Source organism: Bison bison, unplaced genomic scaffold (genome assembly GCF_000754665.1).
Source record: "Bison bison bison isolate TAMUID 2011002044 unplaced genomic scaffold, Bison_UMD1.0 scf7180017864456, whole genome shotgun sequence".
NCBI lineage: Eukaryota > Metazoa > Chordata > Mammalia > Artiodactyla > Bovidae > Bison > Bison bison.
The window spans coordinates 26,763,998-26,788,125 of record NW_011495018.1 but is presented as its reverse complement, the minus strand read 5'-3'; the positions used below and the strand labels follow the sequence as shown (position 1 = coordinate 26,788,125).

The 24,128-nt window shown below is 47.6% G+C and overlaps 1 protein-coding gene across 1 annotated transcript in view; it reads right to left on the bottom strand.

Annotated features, from left to right (window-relative positions):
- Nucleotides 1-24,128, bottom strand: part of SH3PXD2A (SH3 and PX domains 2A) — a 251,731-nt gene that overhangs the window by 182,301 nt on the left and 45,302 nt on the right. The window contains exon 2 of the mRNA XM_010859596.1: nt 9,257-9,337. Coding sequence (XP_010857898.1) covers nt 9,257-9,337 — 81 coding nt within the window. The remainder of the gene's footprint in view (nt 1-9,256; nt 9,338-24,128) is intronic.

Sequence of the window (24,128 nt, the reverse complement as noted above, 5' to 3'; positions counted from 1 at the left end):
CTCCTCAGCCAAAACAGAAAGAAAACTTCTGGAAGGGAGGCTAGAATTCCACACTGGAATGAGAACTAAAGCTAGAGCACCCGAGTCCTAGTCTTGCTGACACTTGCGGCCCCTGTGATGTAGAAGAGCCACTTCCCCCTTGTAGGGCCTCATTTCCTCATCTGTCAAACAAAGGAAATGGACTACATCAGGGGATGGCCAATAGTTTCATCTCAAGGTACCACTGCCAACTGATAGGTAGTGACTTCCTGAAGCTATTTGGGGTTTTGTTTTTAGAAAGACTCTGAGATCCAGATCGATGAACAATGTCAGCCATTGACAGAGGATGAGAATGTACCATAATCGATTAGTGATGCCTGTCATGGGCACCAGGCCAGAAAGTGGCAACATGAGTGCTAGATATGCTATCTTCCTGGTAGATGATTTCCACCCTAATTCTCCAGCAGATCTGGTTAAAGCTGGTTGGCAAGCATGTACCTCCCATTTTATGATATTTGCACACAGCTGATTTCTCTCCCTGAAAGACACGTTTTCATCCACCCTGCAGGACAGTCACTGGGGGAGCAGGCAGCCCCCTCTAAGCCCCTCAATGTCCACCCTCACCAGATTTCACCCAGAGGCTTAGAGCCAACTGTTCGTGCCAAGATTTACCATCTAGAGGACATTACAGCTTTTTTTTACAATTTTCATCAATGTCTACATTTTCCCTTGCCATGTGACAATCCCACCTTGACCCTGAGAGAGGATGAACCCAGAGAACAAGGCAGAGGTGGCTCCCGACTCCTTGGTGGTTCCAGGGAGGGTCTTGCCAGACATGGTTTGGTCCCTGAGGAACTCCTCTGGAGACGTGTGCCAAGATCACCTACAGATCATTGGTCAGGAAGACGAATTCACCAAACACATGCAGGTACCAAAACAGGCACTCACAGACCAAGTACTCATCTGTATAGGAAAAGATTAATTTCCCCAAGTCAGTGGCAGCATGGCGAGGACCCCACAGCTCTGGGCTGCTTCAGGCCTTCAGACAAGCCCCTCTCTTCTCATTGCACCCTTAGGCTCTGCCCAGGGCAGGCGGTGGGGGTGGCTGACAGCATGCACCTGGCACAGATGTGCAGAGACCCTCTCCTATGTACCCTGCCTGCGGCCACCTCTCCCCATCTATCCTGGACCTGCGAGAACCCTCCTGTACAAGGTCATTCCTAAACCCGTGGAGTTGGGGAAATTGCACAAGAAGGCATCATTGTACAAACTATGCAAATTCCATCTGCTTAGAGCAGAAAAAAATAAACCCGCCTTCAAGTTTATAGATAAATAGATAAATCCGTCAAGCAACCCAGGAGTCCAACTCAGTGGTCAACGGCTTTCCATCCTGAGCTGGCCTGGAGATGCCACTTCCCCAGGCCTTCCCGCCTAACACTCCCTGGAGAACAGACACCCCACCGCACCCCCCCTCCACCCTGCCCATCCTCACCCCTATGCTAGGCAGAACTGCCAAAGTGGAAATCAGTAGAGACAGAGAGGAAGCTGGAGTTCACCCTCAGGCCACGGGGCCAGATGAAAGGGAGCTGCTGAGGCAGAGCCAGCTCCTGGGGGAGGGGAGGCCAGCCACAGAATTCTCAGGAGCTACTGGAATCCCCACAGGGCTCCCCTGAATCCCCCTGTGCCCGTCAGGAATCTGAAAGATGCCTCTTTCCAAGGGCAAGGAGAAACTGTTGATCAATTATTACTTTCTAAACAGCTGTGTTTTCCTAACAGAGGAAGGTGGGTTGGTAATTAGTTACACTTTGGACGTGAAAGAGTTATCTGTGAAACCCTTACCACCACCACCTGCCTCTCTCACAGACAGAGGCGGCAGACATAACTACTTCGTGAAAGTGAAGTATAAACTTCATTTGGTGAAAGTGAAGTATAAATGGGGCCCAAGAAGAAACCTTGGCCTCCAGCTAGAGTGGGGATGTCCAGCTATTTTTCTCTTGGAGTTATGTTTCTGAGGACATAACTGATGAAGGCTCAGCTTCTCTGTCTAGGGGTTTCACACCAGGCACTATTCTCAGAGCTTTCTTTACATGGATTGTCTCATTTCATTCCTTCTATCCTACCCATGAGGCAGGTATTTTTATTATCCCCATCACACAGATGAGAAAACCGAGGTACAGAGAGGTTAAATAACTTACTGAGGGTTATATACAGCTAGTAAGTGATAGAGCTGGTCTTGGAATCTAACCTCCCTAGCCCTGGATTACCTACCCTCAACCACCACACTCCACAGCCATGAAGCTCTCAGTGTGGTTCATCATGACACAAGAACCACCACCCAAGCGTCTCTTGGCCCAATACACACATGTTCATGTGCTGTACGCAATATTTGAACACAGGATTCCAGTTTGACAAGATAATCTGGACACATCCCTGGGGTTTGCTGTAATGGAGTCTAATCAGTTTCATTCCACAGGAATGATCTAGAATGCTGGTTCAGTAAATATGAGGCAATATGATTTTAATCATCATTTTCACTTTATCTTGTTAGATATGTTCTTCATGTCTATTTTTTTTAACCTGTGTGTTTTCTGTCCCATTATACTATAGTGTATGCTATGGTTTTTCTAGTAGTCATGTATGGATGTGAGAGTTGGACCATAAAGAAGGCTGAACGCTGAAGAATTGATGCTTTTAAACTGTGGTGTTGGAGAAGACTCTTGAGAGTCCCTTGGACTGCAAGGAGATCAAACTAGTCAGTCCTAAAGGAAATCAATCCTGAATATTCACTGGAAGGACTGATGCTGAAGCCCCAATACTTTGGCCACCGGATCCGAAGAGCTGACTCTTTAGAAAAAACTCTGATGCTGGGAAAGATTGAAGGCAGGAGGAGAAGGGGACGACAGAGGACAAGATGGTTGGATGGCATCACTGACTCAATGGACATGAGTTTGAGCAAGCTCCAGGAGATGGTGAAGGACAGGGAAGCCTGGCGTGCTGCAGTCCATGGGGTCACAGAGTCAGACATGACTGAGGGATTGAACGACGACCTCCACAAACACTGTAACGACCAGGAGAGACATAGTTTATTTTAGACCTCCCGCTTTCCCCACCTCCTCCCACAGGTATCCTTTTAATTGTTATATATAATGTTGTAAATAATATATGAACCCATTCTCCTTTTTTAAAAAAAGTAAAACATTACAAAGAAAGCTAAGATTCCCCTTAAACCAAGCCCTTCCTCCTACCCATGTCCCCAAACCTCTTTCAGAGATAACTCCATTACCAATTTGGAACGCATCCTTCCAGACCTTTTAAGAATAATTATGTATTTATTCTGTGTATGTATTTGTAAAAGATATATCTTGTTTTTGCCTAACTACTGTCATACAATTTTTTGAAACTTGCATCGGTCATTCATTAACATTTCTTAGCGCTCCATCCACAGGACAATTTCATTTTTTTTGACTGCTGTACGAAGTGGTATGAGACAACAATTTACTTAGGCAGTCTCTATGTTCCCATTTTTGCCGTGGCAAACAGTAGGAGGCTTCCTGGGATAGGGAACTGATCTCGGTTAAGGTCAATGTTCTTGTCTGTCTGGGGCCTGTGAGCAATCACAATGAGCCTCAGCTCATTGCACCACTGGTTCTAGAACTGCCACACTAGGTGCCGGAACTCTCTAGAATCCTGGGTATAAAACTGTTCTTAGAACTTGGCAAGTTACCTCCTCCAGGCTTTAGTCTAGAGTCAATGATCTCAAACAACACAGGGCTTGCTTTGATGATTAAAAGAGCCGGCAAGAAAGACACCTCCCTCAGACACCTCTTCTACTCTCAAGTTGACCCCTGCACAGGATCACCCCAGTTTGACCCCAGCAGAGGCCTGCTCTGGACACCAAACTAAACTAAAGTTCATATAAATTTAATGAATAGAAAAATGAGCATAGATGTTTACCAGTGAAATGATGGACTGGAAGTAGAATTCTAATTATAAAAATGCCGTGATCCTATGACTCTCCATACATTACATCAGAACATGTCCCCCCACACATACACATCCCTCCTAAGGTTGGTTATTAACGATTCAAGGATTATAGTTTTCCTCACCCATCATTAGCCTGGCTTTTGGAGGGCTGGGTGACCCTGGGTGGATAAGAGGGTGGACAGGCTGGAGAGACGAATAAGGAAGAGAGATAAAAAAGATCTTCAAAACAGGTTAAGTCCTTTAGAGCAAACCTGAACAGCTTTCTTAACTCTATCTTCCAAACAGCGTGGGGGAGGCTAAAGGGCCTCTCCCTGGTCTGATCAAATATTGACCCTGTGCACTCACTGGCCGGAGTTCAGACTAAGGGGCCAGCAGCACTATGGAGTCAGTGTTTGCAGAGCAATTACTGCATCCCCGCGTCTTGTAATCGGATTGTGAAACAACCTTCGATGGAGCCGGAGCCTCAGAGAGCCTTCCGGTCCTTCCTCAATGGGGCCAGGCCTTGGAAAAGACACTTAACAGTGAAGGAGCTGTGCGAGGAAATTTACAGAGGCTGGAAATATGGTCCAGCGCCAAAAAGAAGGCAACTTAAGAGCATCTGCAGGCCTTCTCCCTCCTCCTTCTCCCCTTAACCCCACCTCCACCTCCTATAACCCAAGCTCTTTATAACCAAACAGGCCTCCACATCAGACACTGTCCCCGCCGGCTCCCTCTGGGACAGGTCCCTTTCCTGGTCAGATAGGGCTGAGTGGTGAATTATTTTTAGAAGAAACCAATTTCCACTTGGAGACCAAGAGCCTCTCCTCTCTCTGTTCCCAATGTGACATCTGAAATGCCCTTAGAAGCCCTCTCTAGTAACTGACCTGGTTTCCAGAAGAGGTGTTTGGAAGAGTTGTTGAATTTGAACTGTCTACGGATGGGGCAAGTCATGGTGGAATGCAGCCTCCCTCCTGCTGCAGGGGCCCTGGAAGATGTTAGAGGACAACTGGGGAGGCCTTGGGAAGTGGCAGAGCATGCCTGGGTGGGCATAAAGCCAGATGGAGCCTGTTGTGTGTCCCAGATGGTCAGAGGCAGCCCAGACAAACAGAACCTCCTGAGATGATAGAAAAGTTCTGTATCTGCTGTAGAGCCCTGTGCTCTAGAGCCCAAGAGCTGTGACTCCTGAAGCCTGCACACCTAAAGCCCATGCTGTCAACAGGAGAAGTAACGGCAATGAGAAGCCTGAGCACTGCAACGAAGAGTAGTCCCCACTCTCTGCAACTAGAGAAAGCCTGCACAGCAATGAAGACCCAGAACAGCCAGATAAACAAGTAAATGAAAAATTACTTAAAAAATTAAACTTAATTTTTAAAATTTAAGTTTTTTAATTAACTTAAATGTAGCTAGCCACATGTGGCTGGTGGCCACTGCGCTGGGTAGCACAGGTCTAAAGGCTCCGTATCTGGTGCTTCCCAGCGGGCAGGAGGAGGAGCTGGGCTCAGGGTGCAGCCTCCTGGGTGAGAAGGAAGGAGAATCACTGAGTCTGAAGGCTCAAGGCAGAAGACACAGGGAGAGAAGCTGTGGGGCAGAGTAGGGGGTCCTCTTCTAGTTCCCTTGGAAGGGTTTGAGGTGGGTGTGAATGACCAAGAAGGTGATCAGAATTGTATATGTACATTCATGCATGTCTGAAAGGATGTACAAAAGAAACTCTGATTCCCAAAATAAAGTATAAGAACTCACTGATTTGTCAGATAAACTAACTTCTTCAGGGAAGCCTGGTCTTCTAACAGAGTATAACGTTTCCCTATAACATGTCTATAGTGCTTTTCTTTGCAGCATTTAGCATAGTATAAAATAATATGTATGTATATTTTAAACTAAAACCTGTCTTCCCTCACTAAGCTGTAAGTCCCATAAAAGCAGTAACCAGATCTGCTTTTGCTCACCAATAAATCCCCACCCAGAGCCTGGCATCATGCCTAGGACATAGAAGGTAGGCACTTAAGACTGGATGGATTGAGGACGGATGGATGGATGGATGGATGAATGGACGGACACATGAAGAGCAGGCAGACAAGCAGACATAAATGAAAAAAATATGACATAAGTTAGGGACACATTTTACCCCAATAACTATAAATCTCAAAAAGCAACCAAATCCCCTCAACCTGGAGTGGGGGTGGTTGGCTCTTTCGCTCTTGGCTTCTGTCACCAATCAAAACCATATGTGCATCTTCTTAGCTGCCCCCTCCCAAGAATGTTCTTTCCTTCCTCTCCATCCCTCAGCATGTTACTTGTACCTCAATCTAGTATTCATTTCGTCTATAGTGGACTTAATTGCTTAAAAGCCTATTTCCCCTATCAGATACAGACCTCTAAAAGACAGGACCTTGTTCTCAACTGAGTGTCCCTCAGCCTGGGCCACTTCTGCTCTGCAAAAGTGCACATGTGGTGGAGGCCTTGCTTGCTTGCTAAGTCACTTCAGTCGTGTCCGACTCTGTGCAACCCCATGGACTGCAGCCCACCAGGCTCCTCCGTCCATGGGATTTTCCGGGCAAGAGTACTGGAGTGGGGTGCCATCGCCTTCTCTGGGTGGAGGCCTTATCAAAGGCCAATTCACTCCAGCCTTGGCTTCCTCGTCTTTATACTTCCACTGTCACCATGCACAGTCAGCCTAAGGCTGCCAGATGTAGCAAGTGAAAATACAGGACAAAGGATAAAATATGAATCTCAGGTAAACAATGAATAACTTTTTAGTATATCTCTGGCAAATATCCTATATTTGGGATATAAAGTATATGATCCCCAGAAAAATCAGAACCATGAGGTAGTAAAGCCAGTTAAGCAGCTTTCCCCAGGCTGGCTTAGTCAGCCCAGGACTTCCAGGGTTCCAATGTGGAGCTCAGCCTACAAGGGGAGGCGCAGAAGGATTCTGAGAGCAGGCCCCTGTGGGCCACACCCCCACTCCCAACTCACTCCATCCTGCCTGAATGGCAAGCTCCAGAGAGAGCCGGTGGGGCTCTGAACACTCTGACAGAGGACTGGGCACTGCACAGCTCCTCAGCAGAGTGAAGCCAAGGGCGGGAAACAAGAAAGCAATACCATGACAGGAGGTACTAAGCCCCCACACCCTTCAACCAGGCATCCCAGCATTCTGGTCACCATTAACACTGAGTAACATACTAGACAACCATGTGTCGGGAGAAACATGGATTCACTCATTTAATCCTCACAACAACCCTACTGGGTAGGTACCGTTCGAATCTTCATTCTACAGATGAGAAAGTGGAGAAGTTAAGGAACCTGTCCGGAGTTACAGAGTGACAGAGCCAGCAACTGGCCTCAGGAAATGCGTCCCCAGGGCCTCAGCTCAGAACTGAGATCTGAGAGCCACCAGTGACCAGAGATGGAATGAGCAACGCTGTTTATTCTTCGTCTTTTAGGAGCCGCCATATTAAAATCAGAGATCTTGATAAATGAGAAAGGCTTTCTGAAATGAATGCCACTATATGTCCTTATGTCAAGTTCTGAAAGATACTTGGTTGAAAGGTTAAATTCCGAAGAACCACCCTTTCAAACTGCATCTACAGGGTGGCGATGACCCATGGGGACAGGCCTGGCCATGCTCATGACTAGGGCTAGCGCATCGCACAAGCGGCTTCATGCCCTGTGTCCCCTCTCGACACACAGGAAATGAGCCCTCCAGGCAAGGGAGAAGTGGGGGGAGCAGCATTCCTTCCTTGTGAGATTCTGTAACTAGGGAGGCGGTGGGGGAGTAGAACAGAAAAGGGGGGAAGAAAAGTTCCGATTTGAGAGTTTCCGCTGGCTCTCAGACCCCTTCTGGCTCATCAATGAGTCCTTTCAGGGTTCCCTCTCCCCAACTAAGTGATCATTTCCTGTCCAGCACACTATACCCATTGAGGGGGTATCAGCAAATTCCAACAGTTTACACCAGAAGGACACAAGGAGACTGGACAGGAATTGATGAGGGAAGAGGAGGAAGGGAGAAGGGTAAGGAGTGGCTCGCAATCCCATACTGCCGATTAAGAGAGGATTTGTAATGCAGGAAGCTGGCTCACCTCTGGCTCATCTCATAGGCAGAGCCATAAGGACAATGGGATAAAATCAAGTACTTGGAGGTAAATGTGCAAGCCTGGCATCTCCAAGATGACTCACCACCACAGGAAGAAGTGGAACTTGGTTGTGAGGCCAGCGGTGGATGTCCCTTCTTTGTGTTTTTAATAGGCCTAAACCATGCTCATGGCCCTAAGGAAGAGTCTGGAAGCTCTCAGCTTCTGATAAACAGGGGTGGGCCCGCTAGTGGCCATGTTGGTGTTCATGCCCCTCCAGCCTCAGCTGTAATGATTGGTGCAGAGAGGGCACCTGATCTAAGTCAGGCCAATCAGAGTCTTGCCTGGGGTTTTTCAATTTAGAACTGGGAGAGAGGCAGTCTCTGCTGTTGGAAACCACAAGGTAGGAAATTTGGGAGCCACTGACTGCCAAACTGCTGAGGACAGTGCCCAGAGAGAAGTCAAGACAAGACAGAGGGAGCACAGCCTTGTTTCAGGCATTCTTGGAGCCACTGTCTCACTCTCCCTTCCACCATCTGGTTGACTGCATAAGCTTCCCTGGTATATCTTTCCAACCAAGTCTCCTTTTCATCTAAGCCAGTATGAGTGCAAAACTGTTGCTTGTGACCTAAAGAAGCCTAGCCAAATTAACCGACATCAAGGGAGGTGTCTACACTGGAGCTGTGGGACCCATGCTACCATCCGCCATGTGACATGCCTGGGTATGGGAAAGAGACACACATATTATATATGCGTGCAAACAGGACAGCAGAGCCTTATTCAGTTAGACAGACACAGTGGTATGCCCAGTTTGTGTCTGTAGTTGAAGACATTGCTTATTTTCTGTTTCAGTCTTTTCTGTGTGTTTGCTTTTCTTTGCCTACAATGATGTGGTGGCTTGTGTCTCACTCTGTATGTTTATAGACACATGTCTGCTGAGGCACACAGCACCCACGGCCATCTTCCCAGCCTCCGAATGCGTCAGGGTGACAAGGCATGACTGTTAACAGTCATGTTAAGAAGTCAACATAGCCCCATGTGTCTGTCTGCAACATCCAAGACTGAGCTCAGCCCAGCTTGACTGCCAAGGTGCCCTCCTCCATCCCTCTGTTCTGTCTAAACTCTGATCCTGAGATTGCTGGAAGGGGGTCTCTGGATGAGTGAGGAATGAGACAGGCTAGCCCACCAGAGGCTCAGGCCACTTCATATGGAACCAGGCCCCACCTGAGCTCAGACTCACTCACCTGCAGGTCAAAGAACTTGCTGTACCTCCGGTAGATGGTCTGGGATGTGGAGTCGGACCAGGTCACGTTGATGATGTATACCTGTGGGGGACAGGTAAGAGAAGGTGAGTGGGTATCTAAGGCAGGGCCTCAAGCTGCACCAATCATCATTTCCCATGACTGTGGGTATTCCATACCAAGACCATTCTTTCTCTCATCTTTGTCCCCAGGGCTTTAGCATAGTGTCAGGTATACATGGATGCTACACACATGTCTAAACACACACACACACACCTAGAAGGGTATTCAATAAAATGCTAAGGATGATTATATTAGGTGGGTAGGGTTACAAGTGGTTTTAATTTCCATCTTCTTGTTATGTACTTTATACAATGAACATAAATTTGGGCTTGTTTAAAAAAAATCTAAGTAGCTAATTTCCACTGATTCTCAAACTTTACGGTAAATGAGACCCTGCAAAGCATCTTCCAAAATCACAGATGTCAGAACCCCACCCTCTACAATTCTGCATAAGTAGACCTGGGTTTTGGAGGCTCAGCCATCTACATTTTCTTTTGTTAAACAATTTTTATAGAGCAGTTTTAGGTTCACAGAAAAACTGAGCAGAAGGTACACAGGGTTCTCTTCTATTCCCGCCTCCATACTTGCACAACCTCTCCCAGTATCAACACCCCTCACCAGAGCGGTATGTTTGTTGAAACTGGGTGTCTATGTTTTAAACAAACCACTCCAGCTGATTCTGCCTCAGTTGATCCTCGGAACCCACTCTAAACCTGCTTCAGGAGCCTGTGAGCATTTCAGAGATGTGTGATTCATCCCGGTGTCCCTGAGTCTTAGCTCTGCGCCCGGCACAGAGTCGGTGCCTAGCAAACACTGTGCCCCATTGAATGACCACACTGGCCTTCTGGCTGAGACACAGATGTGCAGGAGGGAAGTTAGCGTGTGGAAGATCTGTAGACTTTTCTGAAATGAAGGCATTTCAGGACCCCATTCCCAGTGTCACCCCAGTTCCCAGTGCTCAGTCAGGCTCTGGACCACTGATGGCCTCAGGCCACCATGGAAGGCTGCCTGGCCCAGGAGGTGGGCAGGACTGCTGACCGGAGAAAACCCACACAATCTGGCCTATTGTTCGCACCATTTCTGTTCCTCTCACCTGAACCCACACCAAAGACACGCCTTCCTGGGCAAGGCCTCGGTTAGAGGGAGGGTCCCCCACACAACCTCAGAGCTACTCTGCTGAACTTCCCCCGGTGCCTGCTGTGAGGTCTCCGACCCAGCATTAAGATGTTTGCTCCTTCTGCCTTCAGAGCAGACAGGGCAGCTCTAGGCCCCATCACCAGTCCCCTTGCCAGAATGCCCTGTCCATCCGAATCACCTGGGGAGCTCAGTAAAAATCCCTATTCCCTGGCCTCTGCCTGGTGATTCTGATTCAGGAGGTGTGAGGGGAAATCCACCAGAGAGGGGAACAAAGTGGCCAGAGAAGCCAGGGTCGTGAAAAGGAAGGAATGGGAGCGAAGAGGAGGTGCATGCGGACACCCTGGCATCAGAGTGGTGGGCTTCACTGCCTGGAGCAGGGCTGTCTGATCTGTTTGGGCCACTGTAACAAAACTCCACAGACTGGGTGGCTTAGACAACAATGTTTATTTCTTACAGTCATGGAAGCTGGAAACCCCAGATCAAGGTTCCTGGTAGAACCTGCTTCCTGGTCACCTTGTCGTACCTTCACACGGTGGAGACAAGAGCTCTGGTTTCCTTCTCTTCTTGTAAGGACACTAAACTCATCACTGGGGCTCTACCTTCATGACTGCGTCTGGACCTAATTAATTCTCAAAGGCTCCACCTCGGATACCATCATACCGGGGATCTGGACTTTAACATGTGGACTTAGCAGGAGGGATTGGGGGAGGCACGAACACTGAGTCCGCAGCAAGGGTTTTGCACACAGGAGTGTGAGGCTGTATGTTTGGCTGCTCAGTTCACAGCCAAGGAAACAAGCCCTGAATCTAGTTCCTTCTCCACTCCAATCTCTAAGTCACAGAGTTAGCCTCGTGCAGTGCGGAGTGTTTGTTCTGAAACGCACCCAAGGAGACAGCTATAAAGCAAAGCAAATACAGCTGAGTGTTGCCACCCTGAAATGGGGTATTTATGACATGTTTTATGTGATCCCAACAAGAAAGAACATTAAGTGAAAAGGCTGTCCCTGTCCTCACAAGCCCAAAATAAACTACTGACATAAATAAACATCCAGGGATATGCTTTACTTTATATCATATATAAACATATATCTCATACAATAAACTGTAGAAACCATTTAGGTAATGGTTACTATGTGCCAGCACGGTGTAAAGCACTCATATGCATTAGCTCATTTAATCTTCAGCTCAATGAGGTAGCTACCACTGCCACCCCCATTTTGCACAAGAGGAAGTTGAGATTCAGAGAAGCCAAATAACTTGCCCAAGGTCACACAGCTAGGACAATACAGAGCAAAGGATTGAACCCAAGTCCAGCTGAGTTTAATCCCTATGCTCTTAACTACACTGGACTGTCTACCTATATGTAAATTCAGGAGCGGGGATATTTAATCAAACTTCATGATCAAGACTGAATGGCATCTTTTTAAATAAAGTTTTGGGTGATCTGAGAAGTCTGTACAACCCTTGAGGAACATGGAGGAGGCAGACTAATTCTGAGAGCCTGAGACCAAGAAGAGACAGAACTTGTCCCAGACAGAAGTCAACAGTGAAGAATGCTACAAAACCAGACGGACACAGAGGAAACTCTCATACATAACTGGCTCCACCAACTGTGGCCGGATGCTCTGGGGTTTTTCTGGGGGTTATAGCCCACCCCATCCCCCCTGTTGACTTCCAGCTCCTTGAATCCCAAATCCTGCTGGCTACAACTGCCTTCCACCCACATCTCCCCTTCCTACAGACGTTATGCACAACACGCCAGAAGAAGGCCCCAAATGAGTGGGCCCTCTTGGAAAGAGCCTGCCCTCACTCGCAGGCCATCAGACAGCAGTCTTTCTCCCTGGCCAACCAAGCGGGACCCAGAGGAAGGGCTTAACTGGGCTTAGCATGACCCCTGCTCCATCCTCTCTAGTAATTAGGGGCTTCCCGTCACCTCCCAGGGAGAATTAATCACAGGCTCGCTGGCTCTGGCAGCTGGAAGGCCCCTCCTTTTGCAAAGGAGGAACGTAAGACCTAGGATGGCGATTCGCCAGGGAAGAGGCACAGACTCTGGAGTCAGCCACTCTTAGGACCTTCCTTATCATGGCTGTGAGACCTCAGCCCAGCCTCTCAGACCCTCAGGCTCTTCCTCTGCTCTGTGCACACAGCCTCAAAGCCACCGGCCTGACCCACTACGGTGGTTTCATCGCAGGTGTGCTCCCCCTGTAAGTGGCAGAGCGAGGACAGGAGACCAGGCTTCCTAACTCCTAGTCTAGGACTGATCAGCACAGGACCAAGAACGCCTGCCCTTCCTCCTTTACTATTCAAAACGGTCGAAGAGTCACAGGGCATTGTTGCTATCTAAGACTTGACCTGAACCCACGAGAAAAACTGGCTCTCTGGTGACTGTCCCTTGGACAGCAAGAAGATCAAACCAGTAGATCCTAAAGGAAATCAACCCTATGTATTCATTGGAAGGACTGATGCTAAAGCTGAAGCTCCAATATTTCAGCCACATGATGTGAAAAGCCAGCTCACTGGAAGACTCTGACTTTGGGAAAGATTGAGAGCAGGAGGAGAAGGGGTGACAGGATAAGATGGTTGGATGGCATCACTGACTCAATAGACATGAGTTTGAGCAAACTCTGGGAGATAGTGAAGGACAGGGAAGCCTGGCGTGCTGCAGTTTAAGGGGTCACAAAGAGTCGGACACTGAGTGACTGAACAACTGGTGACTAGATGTGGGAGTGGGGAAATGAGCCCCCATTCCAGGTTCTCCCAGACCTCTGGGACTTGCCAGAGCCTCCCACCCTCATGCCCAGCCCACCCTCCTGGACAAACAGTGTAAACCCTGACCTAAAGAAAGCGTCAGAGGCCTCCCTGAAGGTAAGTCCAGAAGATCCACGGATACCCTCCAGGCCCCTTTACCTCGTTGTTTGCTGGTCTGCTTGCTTCCAAATCTCGATCATCCTAGATCATCAGCCCAGATGGGCACCCAGATCATCATAATTCCAGCCCTGCTCCCATTGCCTCACCCCCACATCAGAGTTTCTCAAGCCCACCTGAGCTGGCTGTGTGGGAAACCCTAGGGATGAACCGCAGAGAAGGAGCAGGTGGAGGGGAAGGGGACAGGGCAGAGGTCACTGGAGAAAGCCAGCTCTGTTCACCGGGTCTGCGTCAGGGGCCCAGGTAAATCCTCCTCTGGCTGCAGGAATGACCAGGATAAGGTTACCCAGCAGCCGGGTCTCAAGAAAGGTTTGCAATTAAACATTCTGCCTGCACACACTTTACCTGGAGTCATGTTTCCCCAGGTGGAGTTTCCCTTCCTTCTGGATTAAAAAATGCATGGATTCTATTCCCCATCTCTGGTCATTTCAGACAGATGGCAAGCATCTAGGGATTGCATTCAGCCTCCCCCAGAGAGGAAGCCCTAGAGTCTCAAGTTCACCTGCCACGCTCACCCTCCTCCACAGACGCAACTACAGAAGCTCTGCGATGCCTCCGTTCCACCAGCCCACCCACTCTGGGGCCATCTTGGGTCGCTTTCCATCTGCTCAGCTCATTAGGCCCAGAAATGTCTGTGGCTTCCAAGACTTCCAAGTCCTGCTCCTTTCAACAAGGAAACAGCCTTGATGCAAATCAGACCAGCAGCTCAGCTCCAGAGAACTGAGACTGAAGCCCAGCCCAGTTCCTGTGGAGGGAGAGCCATGCTCAGATCTGGACTGTGACCAATTAATGACCCAAAGCTATGGCCTAATCATTCCTAGAAGGCCTGGGACCTGCCCACGCTTAATTAGAAAGTGCCAGTAAGCACCCACTGCTCCCTATGCTGATGAAAAGTACAGTTAGAGGCAAGAAGCTAGGAAGTGTGGGGAAATCCTCTACTTGGGCACAGTGGCTCAGTTTACTGAGGAGGTCTTATTTTCCCTAAACCCCTGCCAGCTGCCCCTGGCCCTCGACCAAGTGGAAACCCAATGACAACCTTCCTTCACCTGCTTATACCAACACAGGGTGGGAATAGCTGGCAAAGACGAGGGCTGTTGCATATAGTTGTATAAGTTGTTTACTGTCCAAAGACTGCCGGGGACAAGTAGGGGCCAAAAGTTAGCCTATACTCTGCACCCCAAACTGTGCACCACAGCTCTGGGACGCAGGCACACGGAGAAAGGAGTCCCTCCTTCTAATGCATACAGAAACATTTTAGCCAGGACACAGCACCGTGTCCCCTGGGTAGGTTGTCACTGCCTTCCAGGTCCCTTGAGGTTACAGTATCTCCTCAGGACCCAGTTCCTCCACTTTCCCAGATCTTCCAGATGAACGGATGTTTAATGTTCGGGACAGGCTGCTAAAGGCTATGGCCACAGAGGTCTGAACGAATACATTCCAACAGCCAGGAAAGGGGAGTTCTCATTTAGGGAGCTGATTGCAGCTCTGACCTCCTGCTGGAGAAGTTCATCATGCCAGCCCACCTAAGGTACCAATTGGATATAACCTTCTATTCAAAGGGCCCCATATACTAAGTCCTATGACAGGCAGGGGAGTCTCAAATTAGAACGGGTTGATCCCCAAGATCCAGCTGACCCAGCAGGGCAGAGGATCCCAGGGCTGCTGCTGCCAAGGCAAGGGCTCCACCAATGCTGGGCTAATGCCCCTTCTCCTTCTGCCTGGGGCCCACTGACCCCCACTATTAAGTGGCAGAGACTCCAGTGTCAAAGACCCATCTTGATAACAGTTGGCTACACCCAATTGGAAAGCCTCCCGGATTTCATCATCTGACCTGGGCCCACCAGCCTAGCAAGTCTGTGGTCCTCTCTTGCAGTGCTCATAGTCTGTTTCTCACAACTAGCCACTTACTAGATCTGCCTTTGTTTATTACTTGTTGACTGCCTTTGTTTATTACTTGTTGATAACAGTTGGCTGCACCCAATTTGAAAGCCTCCCGGATTTCATCATCTGACCTGGGCCCACCAGCCTAGCAAGTCTGTGGTCCTCTCTTGCAGTGCTCATAGTCTGTTTCTCACAACTAGCCACTTACTAGATCTGCCTTTGTTTATTACTTGTTGACTGCCTTTGTTTATTACTTGTTGATAACAGTTGGCTGCACCCAATTTGAAAGCCTCCCGGATTTCATCATCTGACCTGGGCCCACCAGCCTAGCAAGTCTGTGGTCCTCTCTTGCAGTGCTCATAGTCTGTTTCTCACAACTAGCCACTTACTAGATCTGCCTTTGTTTATTACTTGTTAATACTTATTTATTACTTACTAGACTGCCTTTGTTTATTACTTGTTTATTACTTGTTTATTACAGGATGACCCAGCACTGGACACATGCTGTCACCCTGTCCATTTCACTTGGGTGACTATGTCCTCCCAGTCTCCCCATGGGCAGCAACTGTGTTCTCTCACCCCTCTGAGGTATCCCAGGCCTGGCAGTCTGCTGGGCACCCTGAAATACAACTGGCTGGCTGATGACTGAAAACTTACTGGGTTTAAAGCGCCAAAGAGGTCGCTAGCAGCAACACCTGGGGACTACCCCCACCTCCAGAAGCAAATTCTCAGTGGCCAAGGGGCAGAATATAGATACGTCGGTACAAAAGCTTTGCCAACCCAAAACCCTGCCAGCAAAATCACGTTCAATGGCCTGTGGCCACCTGGCTAACGTTTCTGAGCACCCTCAGGGTGTAGTCCTCTAAAATTCTGACATCTCCTCTGGAGTGGATGATTATTCATGGGGTGGGGAGGGTAGGTGACACTGCAGATTTGAGCAATAAGCAGCACTTAGAAGCCTGGACTTGGGGGCAACCTCCCCTCTAAAGCGCGCACATGCATGCATACACACACACACACACACACACACACAGAGGTTCAGTATGGGTTCATGACCAGATGGTGGAGCCTTTCAGGCTTCAGACCACCCTAGCCAGGCTCCCTCTGGACCTCTATGGAGCAATCACAACAAACACAGCAGGAGCGAACCCCAGAAAGGCTTGTGAGAGACAAGGAGTGTGGCCCACAGAAGGCTCCTCCCAGAACCAGGATCCACCCACTCCTCCAAAACATGGCTGCCATGCACACGCTATAAACCTGTGCCAAAAGGCTCTCCTCTGGGAAAAGGGCTTTTCCCCTCCCAGTTTCATTGGGATATACTTGACATACAACACTGTATACATTTACGGTGTATGGCGTAATGATTTGACTTACATCCATCATGAAATGACTGCCATAATAAGCTTCACGAACATCCAGCATTTCATATGGTTATAGCATCAAAGAAATAGAAAATTTTTTTCTTGTGATGAGAACTCTTAGGATTTACTCTCTTAACAACTTTCACATGTGATATACAGCAGTGTTAATTACATTTCTCATGTTGTACGTCATATTCCTAGTACTTACTTATCTCACAACTGGGAATTTTTATCCTTCATCAAATTCCCACTCCACCCACCCTTCTCTGGTAACCAGAAATCTGATCTCTTTTGCTACAAGTTTGTTTTTGAAGTAAATTGACCTATAACACTATGTTAGTTCCTGGCGCATAATATAGTGACTTGATATTGCTACACATTTCAAAATCATCACCACAATAAGTCTAGTTACTATCTGTCACCATACAAAGGTACTACATAATTATTGACAATATTTACTGCACTGTAATTTCATACCTATGACTCATTTATTTCTTAGCTGAAAGTTTGTACTTTTTAATCTCTCTCATCTGTTTTCTCCTCCCCTCGCCCCCTCTCCTCTGGCCACCCACTTGTTTGTTTTCTGTATCTATGACTTTGTTTCTGTTGTTTGTTCATTTCTGTTTGTTAGATTCCACATACAAGCGAAATCAAGTAGTATTTGTCTTTCTCCATCTGACTTACTTCACTTAGCAGAACATGCTGCTGCAGATGGTAAAATTCCATTCTCTGTATGGCTGAGTAATATTCCCTTATATATACACATGGAATATATATACATATATATACACACATGCATATATATGGGCTACCCTGGTGGCTCAGATGGTAAAGAACCTGCCTGCAATGTGGGAGACCCGGGTTTGATCCCTGGGTCAGGAAGATCCCCTGGAGAAGGGAATGGCTAACCACTCCAGTATTCTTGCCTGGAAAATTCCATGAACAGAGAGAGAAGCCTGACGAGCTACAGTCCATGGGGTCGCAAAGAGTCTGACACGACTGAATGACTACCACTTTCACTTTCATACATATGTGTGTCTCACACCTTCTTTATCTATTCGTCTGTTGATAGGCACTTGGGTTGCTTCCCTGTCTTAGCTATCACATATAATGCTGCAATGAACATAAAAGTGCATATATCTTTTCTAATCAATGTTTTCATTTTCTTTAGATAAACACCCAGAAGTGGAACTGCGGGATCATATGGCAGTTCTATTTTTAATTTTTTAAGGAAACTCCACACTGTTTTCCAGTATCTGCACCAATTTACATGCCCACCAACAGTTCCTGAGGGTTCCTGTTTCTCCACACCCTGGCCAACATTCATGATTTGTTGTCTTTCTGATAACAGCCATTCTGACAGGTGTGAAGTGACACCTCATTGTGGTTTTGACTTGCATTTGGGAAAGAGGGCTTTTTAAAGGGATGTGAAGGAGGGGATAGTCAGCAGGCTCCTAAACTGTATCAAACACCTTCAAGAATGTCTAGTGGGGATCCATCACTCTCAGCACCTGCCATCATTTGAGTGCATCCCGGGCCTTTATTATTTAATTTGGAGGGCAGTGTGTAGGCAAGAGGGTTTGGAGGAAGCTTCCAATAGCTGGTTACTCCATTCGTTCCTCTGCAAGATGGGAAGAACTGTGGTCACCTCACTCTGGGGCTGTCTGAGGATGTTTGATCTACCCCATATCTCCCCATTAGAACAGAAGCTCCTTCAAGGCAGACCATGGCATTCTAACACCCAGCAAGACAATTTATACCTAAGAGGTGCTCATTTAATGTCCCCTAAATAAGTGAAGGAACAAAGCAACCAGCTGATGTCAAGTGACATTAGTGCCTGCTGCTGGCTTTTGTGCCACACGACAGATGAGGCAGAGACCCCGACCTCCAGGCCCTCCAGCTCAGCTGGAGCAGCCAGACTCACACTGACCAATCAAGCAGGGAAACCAGCTGGAGCGATGGAGTACCAACAAATGAGGCTCAAAAAGCACCAAAGGGAGCACTGACATTGTAGAGGAGAAAGATGGCTTTTGAAGGCATTTGGTGGGTTTGAAGTTTAGCTTCCACACTTCACTGCTGTGTGGGCCTGAGCATGTGTCTTAGCCTCTTTGAGTAAGAGGGTCTCGTTAGCTGCAAAGTATGGTTTATAATGGGAGCTTCCCATTAAATGTGATGACACAAGGTGGGGGCTGGCACATGGTGAGTGCCCAAGTGGACCTTAGCTATTTGGATACTCAGGAAGAGGGAGGGGTGAACTGACTTCTTTCCATTTGCCCTGAGACTTGAATCATGACACCAGGAATAGGAGCAGCGGGGGGGAACAGGAAGTAAGAATCAGGGACACAGACGGACAGGAGCAGGGGAACGAACACACACACACACACACACTCTCTCTCTCTCTCCCCCAACACTACTAATAACAAGGCCGGCCTGGGAAAGTAGAAGAGTAAAAATAGCTCTGCTGCCCAGGGCCGGGAGAACAATGGCCATCCTTGGGAGCACCCCACTGAAAGGATGGATGGGCTGTGGCAGGCCCCTCGGGGTCGGAGGCGTTTTTTCTTCTTTTTTTCATGTTTCCTGGAGAGGAAATGAGTGTGCAAAGTAGAAGCTAGAAGGATTGACAAAATTTACACAGACCTTTACAAAGGTTCAGCTGCCGAAGCTCCATCCTTGCAGTGAGCAGAGCTAGGACAGCAGGATGAGCCAGTTTTTTGGTTGTTTTTTTTTTTTTTTTTTTTTACAAACCTTTCTCGTCAATGCAGGAGCTTGTGGTTTCAGTAGGAATAAAAATGATAGCCATGCCCCCGTATTGATCACTTAACTGCATTCCAGGCTTTGCTAAGCACTTTATCTTGATGATCTCATTTAATCCTGACATTGATTCTGTGGGGGAAAATGTTGTTATCATCTCCAGTTAACAAATGAAGAGACCTTGAGAAATAACAGATCTACCTGAAGTTCCTGAGTGATGAAGCTCAGGTTTAAGTGCGGTATTGACCCCGCAGCTTGACCACTTCTCTTTTTGATAACTACACCAGACTGCCTTGAGCCCAGGCGGAGCCCCCAGCCATGACGATCTGCTCTTCAATCGGTTGCTTTACCTGTAGGTGACCCATCAGTCAGTATTGAGGCCACCCACGTGGCAGCGGGGTAGTGAGACCAGCTTGGGGACCAGGGCTCTATTTTGCATGGTTCAGACGCAATCCAATCTGGCTACTGGAGAAGTTGTTTCTGTCTCTGAGCCGCCACTCCCCATCTGTAACATGGGTGTGGTAACACCTGCCCCACCATGAAGCTTAATGAGAACACGAGGGACGCAGCAACCACGGTGCTGGGGTCGCTGCAGCTGCTGGCCACACATGACCTCTCCTCCCCCCTTCCCCTTCAAAGAGCCTAGCACAGTCTTTTGTGCTCCTGGAGTTTTTGCCTCTTTCCTAGAAGTTTCTGGAGGCACCAATGACCCTTCCTGGGTCAAGAAAGGAAGGCACTGCAGCTTCTAGGGCTCTGGGTGTCACCCCCCACTGCTTGCTCTCCAGAGTACCTGAGGGCATGTGGTTGGACCTCTGCACCTCCCTCCTCCAGCCCTGCCACCTCCCTCTGGTCCCAAGCCAGTTTATCAGAACAGACGCATCTGACCACCTTGGGCCAGCAGGTCCTCCGATGGAGAGGCCCAGAATAGGTGAGCATAGGTGTCTTGGGTAATGCCCAGGAGCTCAGAGAGAGTGCCGGGATGCCCGGGATAGGGGGAGGAGGCTTTCTCTATGGTAGAAATCAAGAAAAATTCTAGATGTATATTGACATTCAGGAGCTAGAGACCTGGAAACTTTAAACAACCATATACTCGCTTGAACCCTGGAAAGGACCATGGTCCTGGGTTTCCAAGGGGCTTGGATGCAGCCCAGCGATCTAGGACCAGGCCGGAAAGGACGATTCTAGCCCCACATTCTCCGAAATCAACGGCTGACCTGGGCCTGCTGACCTGGACACACACATCCTGTGAACGTGCCCCGCTCTCCCGTCACACCCTGGGGAGCAAGCAGAGGTTAACACACACGGGTTGGTTTCCTCTTCCTGGGAAACACAGCAGCCAGGCAAGGCCAGAGGCCAGCGGATTCCTCCACACACAACCTGAAGGGGAAGTGACCCCACCGCTTCCTCCCCGCCATCTGACACACTCACACCTTCCTCTCTGCTGTGCTCAGCAAAGCTTGACTTCTGACACAAGGCGAACTGCTGTTATTAGGAATTCTGTTGCATGGGATAGACAGGAACAATCATTTTAGACAGCATTTTAGCAATCTCTACTCCAAACCTGCATTCCCTTTGATACAGCAATTTTACTTCTAAGAACTTATCCACACAAGTGTGTGTACATGTGCATCTAGGCATGTGTGTGTGTGTGTGTGTATTTATATATATATATAAAGATGTTCATGCAGCTTTGTTTGAAACAGCAAAAAAATAAGGAAGGTTGACAGTCTATCGGTTTAAAAAAATGGTCAAATTATGAGTCATATATCTATTAAAGATAAGGTGGCTCTTTCTGTGTCATCAAGGGAAAATGTTCATAGTATATTGAGAAAAGAAAAAATATTACAAAACAGTGTGTATACAATAAGATTAGATTTATTTCGGGGGAAGGGGAGTTATATATGGGGATTTGTGCATATATATGTGTGTGTGTGTGTGTGTGTACATTTAAAAAATTTGGGAAAATGTCACAAATTGATGATCATGGTTATTTGGGTTAAGAAAATAGAATAATTTCACTTTATACATCTCTATATTGTTTTATTGGACTGTGTTTGGCTTTCAAATTTAAAATGAGATTCCCATCTTTACAAAACAGTTGTGTTCTCTCAGCCTGTACTCTGACTAGTGTCAGCTCCTAGATATTCTGCCAACATCCAGTATGTGCTCACTCTCGGGGAGCTGAAGGGGATTTTAAGTTCAAGGTGGAGCTCTTGAAGCCAAGGTCTGCAACCTGTCTATACATACCATCGCCTGGAGTGCTTTAAAAACATAGTCTGCCAGCGCTACTCATAGCATTTGAATTAGAATCCGGGAAGGCGGGGTGGACACTGGTAGTTTTCAGAGCTCCCAGGTAAGTCTACAGGTTGTTACAGGTTGAGAACCACTTGTTGACTAAAAAAAGAAAAGCACAACATAAGAGTTGCTAGTTTAGTTTTATTTAGAGTAAAATGAGGACTGCAGCCTGGGAGACAGCACCTCAGACAGCTCTGAAAAACTGCTCCAAAGAAGTAGGGGAAGGACAGTATATAAGTGACTCTAGTGAAGGGAGTGGAGAAGGCAGTGGCACCCCACTCCAGTACTCTTGCCTGTAAAGTCCCATGGGCGGAGGAGCCTGGTAGGCTACTGTCCATGGGGTTGCTAAGAGTCGGACACGACTGAGTGACTTCACTTACACTTTTCACTTTCATGCATTGGAGAAGGAAATGGCAACCCACTCCAGTGTTCTTGCCTGGAGAATCCCAGGGATGGGGGAGCCTGGTGGGCTGCCGTCTATGGGGTCGCACAGAGTCGGACACGACTGAAGCAACTTAGCAGCAGCAGCAGCAGCAGCAGTGTAGGGAGAATACACACAATCAAGTGCATATTTTCCCAGAAGGTTTCTGCTGGTCTCATGAAGCTTTCTGCTAGTCATGAGAAATAGCTGTCACCCTGAAGGATTTTAGTGCTTTTCTAGATATGAGGAGATAGGAGAACTGGACTCGTAAACTCAGCTCCTATAAACATCTAACAATCTAAACACCTGTTCTACTAGTTCCGTACCCTCCCCTCCAGTCTCCACCTTGGACTCCTTTCAGGGGTTCTGAAGGTCAGCAGCTGCAGCAGCACATGACTTAATCCTTGTAGAGGTAGATGGCAAGTACCCATGGCCAGTGCCAACTTGTAGCTAACACACTCAAGGTGGACCTGGACCAGCACCAAACAGACCACCAGACTAGCTGAAAAAACACTTCAAGTAGCAAGCAGTATCATAAGTAATGGGTACTAGTAGAGTCAGCTCTGTCTTCAAGAGATCCAGTTAGGGAGTTTGTATTTAGTGGTTTTTCTCAAAATTCTGCCTCCAGTTATGGAATGCACCAACTCAAGTGGGAGAAGAAAACAAGGGGACAGGGGTTCATCTGTTCTGAGCTGTGGCTGGGCCTTCGCTTCTTCAGGAGCTCATGGCTGTCACCACCTCCATGGGGCCTGTATCAGCGACTCAGGGGTCAGAGTCCAGCCCTTTTCGGCTCCAGGAGGAACAGCTGAAAGAATTAGAGGTGCTGAGCCCAGAGAAGGCATTTAAGAGACACACAACAGCTGGTTTCAAATATTTAAAGGAGTATCAGTATGAGCGGGTCAACTCCAATTATACTGAAAGGAAGGTGGTGGACAGTGAACGCAAAACATAGAAAAGCGGGTCTTGCCCAATGTTGGGAAGAACTCACCAACTAGAGCTGCCCAAGGATGGGACGGGCCGTCTTGTGAAGTAAGGGACCATCAAGGCAGAGATGAGTGATCACTTGCCTGTGATGTTGCTGGGAAACCCCTTTCCACTCAGCCCTCCAACTTCCAACTCCAGGAGGCCAGAAACACTAAGAAAGGTTTAGCAAAATCCACTGGGAATACAATTCCTTTAGCAAAAAGTCTTCCACTTGCAAAAAATCGTCCTGAGCATCAGCTGAGTGTCAGACTCTGCAGAAGGTACTGGCCATACCAGAAGTGAGTCAGACAGTCTATCCTCATGGGGCTTCAGACACAAACACGGTCATTTCTGATGGTCCAATAAAATGGAGTACAGTGACCAAAACTGACTTCAGGGGAGGTGGCTAAGTCAGACTGATGGTCAGGGAAGGCTTCTTTCAGGAGAAAATATTTGACGTGAGATCTAGATGCAAAGAGAAAAGCACTACTTACCAGCTGGGGAGGTGGGTGGGATCTCCTTTTGATTCCATCCAAAATTACCTCACATCATATACAAAAATTAACCCCAAATGGATCAAATACCTCAGTGCGAGTGATAAAACTATACAAAAGTCTTAGAAGAAAACATGGGTGCAAATCTTCAAGACCTTGGACTAGACTATGGTTTCTAAGATACGACACCAAAAATACAGTAAACAAAGAAAGAAAGAAAGCAATAGATAAATTGGATTTCACCAAGATTAAAAACTTGTCCTTCAAAGGACACCAGCAAGAAAGTAAAAAGACAGTCTAAAGAATGGAAGAAAATATTTGCAATCCATGTATATAAAGAACTCTTTCAACTCAATAACAAAAAGACAACACAACTTAAAAATGGGCAAAGGATCTGAATAGACTTTTCTCCAAAGAAGATATACAAATGACTAATAAGTACAAAAAGAGACGCTCAACATTACTTAGCCATCTGCTGCTGCTGCTGTTTAGTCCCTAATTCACGTCTAACTATTTTTCAACTCTATGCACTGTAGCCCATCAGGCTCCTCCGTCCATGGGATTGTCCAGGCAATAATACTGCAG